General features: G+C 37.0%; 1 protein-coding gene across 2 annotated transcripts; it reads left to right on the forward strand.

Moving 5' to 3' along the window:
• The first annotated feature begins 1,086 nt into the window (after positions 1-1,086).
• zgc:154093 (cdc42 effector protein 2) lies at positions 1,087-11,054 on the forward strand. Of its 2 annotated transcripts, XM_088011613.1 has the most exons (3): positions 1,087-1,238; positions 7,128-7,223; positions 9,152-11,054. In XM_088011613.1, exon 3 carries the CDS (start codon positions 9,312-9,314, stop codon positions 10,047-10,049), a length of 738 nt encoding a protein of 245 aa, XP_087867739.1. In that variant the 5' UTR covers positions 1,087-1,238; positions 7,128-7,223; positions 9,152-9,311; the 3' UTR covers positions 10,050-11,054. The 2 variants fall into 2 exon arrangements, with proteins under 2 accessions (XP_087867739.1, XP_014868580.2); XM_015013094.2 differs by lacking the exon at positions 7,128-7,223.
• Positions 11,055-12,291: the final 1,237 nt, after the last annotated feature.

The raw sequence follows: 12,291 nt of genomic DNA on the forward strand, positions 1-12,291 counted from the left end.
GCAAATAAAGATTTTAGGGCACATTTAAGAGCAGAAAAACTCCCAGTAATGGGCAGACTGCCTGGCTCTGTGGGGAAAATGTTGTGTTTGACTGACCCACATTTAGGGAAATCTGTAAGAAAACAACGCAATGAATTCAGCTTTCAAAGCTTTTCTGGCTCTGAGAGGTTATTTCTGGAGGGTTTTTTCTACGAGTCCGACCTGGCTCGGTTCCGGTTCTGGTTTGGATCCTGAACAGTGGCTCTGTGTATTTGCTCCTGCTGCTAATCAAATTAAAGCGCATGGCTCTCCTCACCTCCACGCAGGCAGTAAAAAGCCTCCATAATTACCCCGGGGGAAGTGGACCGGGTTCACTTTTACTTCTGTCTGAAACAATAAAAACAAAGCAGCAGAATTTACCTTCCTCTCATTATTAAAACAGATTAAACTCGTTTCATTTGGCAGTTTTACTAACTTTAATTTCCCAACCTTTGACCTTTATTTAAGTAAACGTATTTGATAAAGAGACAGTCATTGCTTCCAATCAGTTTTGATTAGTTTCTATCGATAACTTTGGGATTTGATTGGTTATTTGAGAATTTTGAGGTCTGAATAGTCAAGTAGGTGAATGTTGATAAGGCCTAAACCGGAAACAACGGCGGTGGTCCTTCAAAATAAAACATAATCCCACCCCCATGTTTGTTGCAGTTTTATAATACATGTATTATGTACGAGGTGCATGATGGGAAAGTCGTTGCCTACCAACAAGACGGTTCAGGGTTTAAATCCCTGCCTGGGGAGATGGATGGATGGATGGATGGATGGATGGATGGATGGATGGATGGATGGATGGATGGATGGATGGATGGATGGATGGATGGATGGATGAAATTCAGTGTCAGAAAAAAGATAGATAGATAGATAGATAGATAGATAGATAGATAGATAGATAGATAGATAGATTTAAATAGTTTAAAACTTTTAAAAAATATTACCTATAAAAATCTGACAAAAAGCATCTTTTTGATTCTCATTTTATTTTGAAATCCTAAACCGGAAGTCCCCCACCGGCTGACCTGATTTAACGCCTCTCCTTCAACTGGGAAGTTGATCCACTTTAACTTTCTCAGACAGTAATAACGACCCGTCAGTAAGAGGTTTATTCCCCGCAGGAAACTCACCTTCGTGTCCGTGGACTGTTGGACTTTAAAAAGAAAACACTGTGATTTCCCAGGAGAAAAGACAGATTTATTCTTGAGGTAAATATCGACTTTGAATGACTATTTTCTGTATTTTTGGATGTCTTTTAATGCGTAAAAATGTGAGGTTGGTCACCGCTGCTCAGCGTCTGAATGGGGTTTTTGTGTCTCTATTATATGGGAAACAAAAAGAGTAAAAAGTGACCTGTGTTACGTTTTATTTGTTGACATAAAAGCTTCTGGCAGGCTGCGTGTCACACTCCCTTTGTGCGCTTCCACATGGACATCAGGCAGGAAAAGTCTCAGCTTTACGCTTTTCAATGCGTTTTTGCAAGAAAAAGGTCATTTTATTCATAATTTTACAAGATTTCTCCTGCTAGCTGTTCAGTGGACTATGGCTGGTTACCATAATCTAATTTATAAAACGGGTTTAAATGTTTTACATGCGTCAGAGTTGGTTAAATGAGCTAAACGTGATTTACTAAAGGAGGAAATCAAGTGAAGAATGAAACTGCGTGGATTTTTCCCGGTGGGGGAATGAAATCAGTCAGCTGGGGAAACTTCAGGAGAACCTGCAGATGATCTCAGCGGCTGCAGTTACATAACACACACAGTATGAGAGCTGAGGAAGTTATTTAAACCTTCACTTTGTTCCTCTGATCACAGCCTTTTTTAACTGGATGTGCTCCAGCAGCTGCTGGAACCAGTTAAACTGTTCCCAATTAGGGGGACGGCAACAAAGCGAGGCGATGGAAAACTGAAAAGCTGCTCCTCCGGCGGATTTTGCAACATGTAAAGCAGACGTGAATCACAATCTGAGCTGATTCAAAGTGTAGGCAGCGCATGGAGTCATCACTTTTAGGGAGAAGGAAGATGTCATTTTTGGAGGATGGCCGAGTTGGACAACAGCTGCGTTTCCGTCCTAAATGTGCGCAAAATCTTACAATATTCCGCTAATGTAAAAAAAAAAAACATAATTTCACAATTACTGTATTTCCATTAAATAAGAAATGCAATTAAAATCACACGTGAATACATTTGTTTGCAATAACTCATTATTGCAAACAAAAAGATGCTGACCATTTTTCAACTACTTCCTGTCGTTGTTTTCTTCATTGTTTCCGTCAGTGGTAACATCTGGTTATGTTGCTCCTCTGAAGCAAAGTAAGTTTTGCTATTGCAGTTTTCAGAAATAAACCAATTTTGATGTCACCGAAAAAACCACGTAATCCTAGCGCCAATACTTTTTATTGAAAAGAGTTTTTTCTAAATTGCAGTTTTTCCATGAAGCAAATTCAAGCTGCTCAATTCTATAGTTAATGGAAACGCTGCTGGTATTCTGCTTATGTTGAAAAAACACAAGTTTGCAATTGGTGTGTTTCTATTAAATGAAAAATAAATCACAACTGATTTTAATTGTGATAAGTCATGTAAGAAACATGCCGCACCATCATCCTCCAGCTACTTCCTGTCATCTTCTTCTTTGTGGTTTCTGCCAGTAGTAACATCCTGCTGTAGGTCGCATGACTCATGTGAGGAGAAAAAAGTGTTTATGTGGAGATTTGTTGACTATACTGCGCTACTGAAGTGTTCAGAGAAAATAATGATTTCTGTTTGTTGGTCATGTGATTATCACTGTAACTTGGACTTTTGTGCTGAGCCATTCAGTGATTTATAAACTAACAGCAGTATTTTAAAGCCAGTGGAAGAACTTTAGAATCGGTGTGATGTGCTCCATCTTCCTGGGTTTAGTCAGAACGCCAGCAGCAGCGTTCTGGATCTGATTGATTTTTTTAGGCTGACGCTGTCTGTGAAGACATTGTTACGGTAATCAATGCGACTAAAGATAAACGTATGGAGGAGTTTCTCTAGGTTGTGTTGAGATATTATTCCTTTAATCCCTGAATGTTCTTCATGTGATGGAAGGCCGACTTTGTAACCATCTTTATGTAGCTCTGAAGCCAAAATGTGATATTTTGTTATTAATTGGACTACATAGATGGAAAAGCCTTGGTATTAACAGATGTAACAGTATAACTCCATTTGTAGAATAAAACATGGACTTCTTGCTAAAAACCATATAGAAAGGCATACACTGCAAAAACACAAAATCTTACCAAGTATTTTTGGTCTATTTTCTATGTAAATATCTAGGCACAATTCAATTAAACAAAAACTAGTAACGCTTCAGCAACGTAGGAGCTTGTTTTAAATACATAATTCCTTAATATTGATGAAAAAGTTCTATAACATGGGAAACGTATCTTATTATAAGTGAAATAATCTGCCAGTGAAACTAATACTTTTTAAAAATCAATACAGAGAAATCATTGACTTAAAAAGCTGAAAAATAAGGTTCAATAACCTTAACAAATGTTAGATTATTGTTCAATCTTGTTCAAAGTGAACTAGAATTTTTTCTTCAATATTGACTGAAAAAAAGCCAGTTTTGCCTTATTTCAAGTGTGAGAAGATGTTAGAAACGAGACAAAAACATTAAAGACGTGTTTTTGCAGAGAGCAAGGGCTGAACAGCCACTAAAGATGTAATTTCTCGCTGACATGTTTACAACCAGACTGTTTATTTAGTGTGCATAAGCAGTTTCCCAGTCTCAGAAATTAGAACATAACTTTCACATTATGAAGGCGTTCCTCTGCGTTTTTTAATTTTTCTGTCAATACAAGTTCTCAGTCGCAAGTTTGGAAGTTTTTTGAAAATTAAGCGCATCAAACAGCCCACTTTTGGCAAAAACAACCATATTAACCAAACAATGGATCAAACCAGCTTTACTTTACTGTAAAAAAACAAACGGATTACCAGACAGGCAGAGCACGTTTTGCCCAACTGTCGCCTGCTGTGCAGCTTTGCACCGACCTGCAGAGGAACAACAACAATGCTGTTTGTCCCAGATGATGATGATGATGATGAGCTCATGAGTGGCTCAGTGGTGCCGTTTAAGCAGTCAGGAAACAAATGGAGCCTGAGAGCAGAAACAGATGTTGGATCAGCCTCCTCTGCCCCCTCCTCCTCTCCGTGGTTGATTGCATCATCAGTGTGTGTCCCAGATTGCTGCTTCCAGGAAAGGTGATGCATGAAGCGAAGAGACGCCAGCTAACCTTCCTTCATGAGGAGTCATGGTGTCGTAATTTTACTCTAAACTAAACAGAAAAGTACTGTAAACTTCTGGATTCTCAAAGTTATTTCTTTATTTGTAATCAGTCATGATACAATCATGTAGAGCTGGACAATAAATCAATAACGATATATATTGTGATAAGATAAGACATTGATCCATGAGGAGGGAAAATTTGTTTGTATCAGCTTAGCACACTATAAAAATTATAAATAAATAAATAATAAACATACAAGAATAAATAAGACTCGCATACATGCTCAGTATATTGCTAAAAATACAGTATATTCAACATTTAAAATGCGACTCTAGAGACTGTATTATAGTCTGACAGTTTCAGAGAGAAAGGATGGACACATGAATCAATATCAATAAATATTAGAAACCATATTCAATATACAATGTATAGAATTTCATTCATTCATTTCATTTCAAATTCAATGAACTTTGATCTGGAACCGCACAGCATTCTGGGAGACACAGAGGAAAGACGTTAGCCTCTCAGCTAACTAGGCTAGTTTGGAATCGACTAACTCACGCGCTCTTCGGTTGCCTAGCAACAACCTGCTGAGTAACTTGTGCAGCAGCAGTTTGTTTCTGCACCACGTCTCATAACTGCTTAAAAATAAAAAATAACAGTGTCGAGTGAAAACTGGATTAAACAGGAAATATTGTATTTTTTGATCCAACAGAGCTACTATCACAAATACTAGCTTTACTGATGACGTTGTGATTTAAAAAAAAATGTGTATCAGAAATCATATGTTTGACCTTTTTGTTAAAGCTCAAAGTTAAGATGCAGGTAAATGTTTAAAATCTTGAAAAATAAAAACCCAGTAAAAAATACATTCAACAAAAGGAATTTATTTATGTTAAAGGATCTTTGGAATTTATTAAAGGCTTTTAAAACACAATTTTCTAATCTCAGTTAAGTTTTTATTTAATTTTATTTTTAGTACAAGTGTGTTTTAGGACGTACTCACATCTGTTTTAATGAAATAACACAAGTAATGGTGGCGTAGGCAGAGAGGACAGACTGAAAAACCAATAAATGGTTTTATAGGGTTTTATAGAGGACAGAAAATTAGCAAATAAGATTTGAGTTTGGTCATAAAGTCGCTGCCAGTTGCAAAGGATGTCAGTTTTTAGGAATCAAACAGACGTTGGATGGGATAAATGATCATATCTGAAAGCGTCTCATCGATTGTTTGAGTTTGAATCCAGTTTATTCCTTTGTTCACTGCAAAAACACAAAATGCTACCAAGTAATAAGACAAAACTAACATACATGTAACTTTATAGTAAGATATGTTGGCTTGTTTTAAGTTTTAAGTCCTTTATATTGATAATGAGCTAATGGCTACACTGGCAGATTATTTTACTTGCAACATGGAAAAAATGTAGTGTTATAAATGAAATAATCTGGATTAAAACTTTTTTGTCATTATTAAGGAATTATTGACTTAATACAAGTTTTTATATCTTACTGTATGTTAGTTTTGTCTTATTTCTGATATACTCAGATGTTTGCATTAGGAACAAAACCACAATGCTAGGTAGGATTTTGTGTTTTTGCAGTGTAGCATCCAGTTCATTAAATTTCCTCTAAATTACATTTAAGATTCTTCTCTTGAGTTATGCTTTATTTTTTTATCCTTTTTATTCACAAAAACATGATGAAACTGCATTTTCTGTGTGTTTGGCTGGAAAGCTGAAATCTTTGCAGCAAAACGTCCAAATTTACGAAGAAAGTGTTGCTCCACCGGTTCGTCTGGACCGGTTCTGACTGGCTCGTTTCTCTCTTGTTGTGGTCAAACTTGTTCCAGATTTAGGTCTGGGTGTGTTTATGAGCTCAGCATCAACGTCGTTAGGAATCCACATGATTCATTTGTTCCATAATTTGGTTCGGACTCGAGGAGTTTATTGCTCTTTGTGTTGAGAGGAGGCCTGACCTCTGATTGTTTTTGTTCTTCACTTCAATCGGACTCGGCTGCCGTTTCAGACGCTGCGGTGCTGCTCGCTGCAGAGGCGTCTGTGGAAATCGGTTTTTGTGTTTTTTGTTGCAGTAATTAGATTAATCCAGTTTTACAGGCATGAACCGGTCCAGGTTGTGGTTTCCTTCTATGGAATTTGTAACAGACGTGTTTGCAACATCGATCAGTCGCTCAGACGAATCCTGTCTTGTTCCATTCAACGCTGAAAAGTTGCTCAAATCTTGATGCAACTTTTTTATACCTTCTGGTTGCTGCTGGCCAGAGATGGATAGTAACTGGTTACACCAACTCTGTTACATGTACTTCAGTAACGTTTTGGAAAAATGTATTTTTACTATATAATTTTATTATGAAGTATTTCTACTCTTACAAGAGTAAAATTTCTGGATTCTCTACTTTCTGTATGAAAAACAAACATGTTTTAACCAAAATGGACACAGACACACATCTGCGGTTTCTGTTAAAGTTTCATAAATTTTTTGTTGAAAAAAATGTACGGAGTACTTTTTACCAAATACTTTGGGACCAGAGGTGGGCAGAGCACACCTTACTTATTATTACGTAAATAATTAACTATTTTTTCTAGTTATTATTGATGTTTTGGTCCAATAGTTTGCTAAAATCATTAACTAAAAATAATTTCGTATCTAATGTAAAACCAAGACTTGGTCTCACGGGAGACCAAACCTGTCACAATAAGCAACAAATCAATTAACTGCCTGATGAATTAATAATTTCCATTTGCATTATTTATCATTTTTATCTTTTTCACTAAAAACTGAATGATAAATGTCTTCAGTCTGGTGTTTTGTTCTCCACTAGACCCTCTGTGGGCAGAGGGGCCAAACAAAATCATCCAGAGGGCCGCTAATGGCCCGTGTGCCACACTTTGGACATCCCTGGTATTTTTCCCATGTTGTAAGTGAAATAATCTGCTGGTAGTACTTTAAATCAATATCGGTGTCAATCAATCAATGTTGGGGAACAAGCTCTTATATCTGCATGAAAACATGAAAAGTTACTTGTAAATTAGTTTTGTCTTATTTCAAGTGTAATAAGATATTTGCACTAGAAACTTGATCAGGTAATAGTTTGTATTTTTGCAGAGAAAATCAATTAAAATGAACTTTTTAAAGTATTTTCCGCGTCTCTGAAGCTCTGAACATTCGCAGCAGTTTTTCAGATGCTGCTGTCATGTGATGGATCCCAGAATATCATCACATGCGGCTGTCGGTGCTTCATTCCTGCACAGAAATGTACAAAATGTGAAAAATGCAAACTCATCTCCTTTTTTTAATTTTTTTTTTTTTTTTTTTTTGCAACATTTCTGCAAAATTCACTGAGGTTTTAGTTTTTACATAATTAAATTTAAATAGTTATGAATAATTAAGATATCAGGGGTCAGAAAAGGTCAGTTGTTTCTTGAACACTGCTTGGAGACGACCCGGCCGTGAACCCGTCACATGCTCTGTCCGCTGCCTCTGGACGCGATAAGGGAAGGAAAGCAGAAACTTTGAACCTGCTGTTCGACTGCAAAAACACAAAATTCACAAAATCTTATCAAGTAGTTTTTATTTTTATTCTAGTTTTTAGTGCAAATATCTAAGCAGGTTTGAATTAAGAGGAAACTAACTTGAAATATTATTAACTTGCAAGTAACTTTCCGGCAAGATATAAGAGTTTGTTTTGAGTCAATAATTCCTAAATTTTGATGAAACGGTTCTAGTTGCAACATGGGGAAAATGTCTTGTTTTAAATTAAAGTTTCTGCCAGTGGAACTCAAACATTTTCATCAATATTAAGGAATTATTTAATACAAAAGTTACTTGTTAGCTGGTTTTGTCTTAATTCAAGCATACAAAGCTAATTCCACATGAAACTAGACTAAAATACTTGGCAGGTTTTTGTGTTTTTGAAGTGAAACCCAAATAATTTTGATGTAGTTTCCAGTGGAAATATCTTAGTAAACTTGAAATAAGTTAAAGCTTACAACAACTTTTCAGCAGGAAACAGTAGCTTGTTTTAAATCAACAATTCTTTAATATTGATTAAAAAAATTCATCCTAGTTCCACTGGCAGATTATTTAACTTTTATCAAGAATCAACAATCTAAACCTCAGTAAAGTTCCCTCATCTTCTTCAAATCTAACATAATTGGTCCCAAATGTTTCTTCTGGACACTTTTTGCTGCCATTTATCAGTTTAAAGTTTTCAATAAATGTTTCCAGAGGTCATGAAAGGTCAACCGGACCCCTCACCTTCTTCAAATCTGACAAAGTTGGTGTCGATCAACTCGACTACATTTGTGCAGCACATTTTTTCATTTGTGCTGCTTTTGCTTTGCAGATATTAATGATGACCTCAGGAAACTTTTTTAATAATGTCTCTAAATTGATAATATCTTTAAATAGCAGCACAAGCAAAAATTGTAACTGCACAAACGTTTGACACCAATTTTGTTTGATTTGAAGAATGTGTGTGTGATGGGGTCACTAACCAGGTTAATCCAACTGTGGCATAAATACGTTTTCATCAGTATTAAGGAATTATTTACTAACCTAACCTCCTGTTTTAAGTAAATAATCTTCCTGAAAAGTTACTTGTAAGTTAGTTTTGTTTTCTTTCTAGTATCCTATCATATTTGTTAAGGCATTTAACAAATAACAGACTAAAATATTTGGTAAAATTTTGTGTTTTGCCCTTTTCAAACCTTGGGGTGAATCACGTTTTCCTCTTTCTCAGGAGGGAAGCCTATAAAACTCCCTCCATCTCGTTTATCTGTGATTTTTTTTTCCTCTCCTCTTCATCTCTTTTTGATTCATAGTTTTTTTTGTTTCCTCTCGCAGATCTCCAGTGTTTTGTTGCCACATTCCTGAAGTTTCTGCAAACAAGATCACGTTTTTCACCCCGGATATGGCTTTTCTGTGCAGGAGAGGAAGCTGATTTGATTAAAAATACATACTTCAGTCTTCTGCTCATAGTCAAACACTTTTTAAAAAAGACAAAATGCCAGCAAAGACACCAATCTACCTGAAAACTACAACCCCAAAGAAAGGGAAGAAGCTGCGGCTGCGTGACGTCCTGTCGGGGGACATGATCAGCCCCCCGCTGGGAGACGTGCGCCACAGCGCGCACGTGGGACCGGAAGGCGAGGGGGACATGTTTGGAGACGTGGGTTTCCTCCAGGGGAAGATGGACATGCTTCCGGCCCACGGCCACGCCCGCTCGCACAGCGTGGACCGGGCCGCCACGCAGGAGCCCCACAGCTTCGCCTACAACGGCTGCCACTACCAGCAGGCCTCCAACGGGCTGCTGAAGAGCACCGTGTCCATGCCGGTGTGCGTCGCCCACGAGCAGGCCCCGCCCAAGCCGCCGCGGCTCCACCTGGACCAGCAACCAGGGGAGCTGGGCGACGCTCAGCCGGAAGTCTGTGAAGCGTCCGCCGTGCGCAGGCTCGTCCCATCATCCGGGTCCTTCTCAGAGGCGTCGTCGGAGGACTCCGTGTCGGAGACGTGTGGACCCCCGGATGTCCGCCGCGGCCTCAGCCTGGACTCGGACGCCGGGTTGAGCAACGAGGATCTGAGCAGCGAGCGCAGTGACTCGCCATGCCCGGTGCCGGGCCTCCAGCCGGCCGACTCCCTGGCCAGGCTGGACCTGGACCTGGACCTGGGCCCGTCCATCCTGGAGGACGTGCTGAGCATCATGGACCGCTATAAGGGTGAGGACGACCGCTGCGAGCTGTGAGGACTCGACGCTTTGAGACATGCTGAGAAAAACTGGGAGACATTACCTGAGTGCAGTGGCGTCCCCAGGGGGGGTCAGAAGGGGCCAGGGCCCGGCCTGGAAAAATGTTAGCCCCCCAGTAAATCATGTTCAGGTCAGACAAAGGCATTCGATCATCTGCTTTAATCAAGACCTACACATAAAACCCAATAAATACATGCATATAAAACAATACTAAAAAAAAAGATATGTCATTATAAAAAAGTGTGGTATAAATCACACTTGTTTAAGAAAGTTGCATCTGGAAGGAGCCAATTTCAATTGGAAATGTTTTTCTGAAAGCAGTATTTGTTTGTGGTGCCATGAATGCTGATCCATGCATTCATAGCCATAGAGTTACCTAAAAAAACAAGTAATAATAAATTGTTTTTTGTCATTATTTTTTATCATTTTCACAAAATATTGTGATAAAATTCGAAGTCCATATTGCCCATCCCTAATATTTTTCCTTGCCTGGTCTGGCCTCTGGGGGGCGCCACTGATGAAATGCAGAACTGTTGCTGCTTTAGAAGCTTCTCCGGAACCTGAATCCTGACACAAACCAGCCGCCATCGAAGCGCAGAGCACTTCCTGTTCCCCTTTCTGCTCCTTCAATGGCTGACCACGTGATGAATGTTCCCAGACGGACCTGGGAAACCAAACAGCTGCACAGTTATTATTAGAAACGTCGCTGGATCTTCTGTCCAATTATGTCTCCTCGGATTTATTTTTTTTAGGTTTCAGTCACCAGCTACTGTTGATAAGCTGCTGTTTTTTTTATCAGAGACTCAGGATGTTTCCGTTTTTATTTTTGGATGGTTTGGAAGCTTTAAGTGTCAGAAAAATGCTCTTTTTTTGCAGATTTCCTGTTTAAAATCTCCGTCAGCATGAACTTCCTTCAGCATCACAGTAGCCTACCATTGAAATGTTGTTTTATTCTGTAAATATCTCTGTAAATCTAAAATAAAGATATTTCTTATAAATAAAGTCTGCTTTCCTGGACAGTTGTTCACACACATATATAGATAAATGTTTTTATGTAATTATTGTTCTATAAAAAAGTTAATTTCAGCAGAAATTTCTTCTAATTTTGATGATTATGACTCACAGAGAATGAAAAACTTGGAAAATAATCTCAGAAAATTTAAATATATCAGAACAATAATAAAATGGATGTTTTTATGATCTGTAAGCCATAGTCATCTAAATTACAATAAATAAACACTTGGAATATTTCACTCTACACGTGATAAATCAATATAATAAATCAGCTTCACTTTGAGATTAGTGACTGAGAACAGACATTTTTACTACTGTTATACATTTCTTTTTTATGTAATATATTAAATATGAACAATTTATTTTTTGGACTTTTTTGACATGAGTTACTTTATGTTATTAAAATATAAAATATTTATTTTTATTTTATTTCTAATACATTGTTTTTAGATGTATATAATTTTTCATATTTCATTAAAATTATTAGTTTATAATTACTGTTATCAAATATTAGTGTATTTTTTTAATACATTTTTATATGCATATTTTTATATTTTATTAAATTATTTTAACATCTATTAAAAATATATGGGTATGTATAGTATTTTAATATATCATATTAATAATTTAATAATATATTATTATTTAATAATAATATTAAATTGATAATAATATTAAATATTATTCATTGATTTGTTTTATTATATTTAATGCATTTTAATGTATCTGTAAATATGTAGAAATCTGAAGAACTCCACGCAATCAGCTGCAGTTTATAAAATTTAGTTTTTACTGCTCCCTAATGGTAAAATAGAGTTACTACACCTATTATTCAGTAAACATTCCTGACTTTAATTTAGGCATTTCACAATTATTTTCTGTATTAGTCGGTAACTGTAGTGATCATAGATCATATTTCATTTTCAAGTTTCAAGGCTTGAAAACTGTAAAGCTGTGTAGACTGTAAAGCATCAACAGCTGATATATTAGCCAACATGTCGGTTTTGTTTTGAGTTTTTCAAAATAAAATGTTTTTCTGATTGTGATTTTTGGTATAAAGGCTGATGTCTGAAGAGGACATTAAACTCTACCCAATGTGACAACGTTACTGAATGAAGAACTTGTTTTAATCAAAAAGCATCAGACACAAACACAAGCCTACAGTTTATGTTGAAGTGAGACCTCCAGTTCAGACACGAGCTTTGTTATTCTCTGCTGTGTCGTT

Source organism: Poecilia mexicana, unplaced genomic scaffold, assembly GCF_051168715.1.
Source record: "Poecilia mexicana isolate PSO_F unplaced genomic scaffold, ASM5116871v1 scaffold_13, whole genome shotgun sequence".
NCBI classification, from domain to species: Eukaryota; Metazoa; Chordata; class Actinopteri; order Cyprinodontiformes; family Poeciliidae; genus Poecilia; species Poecilia mexicana.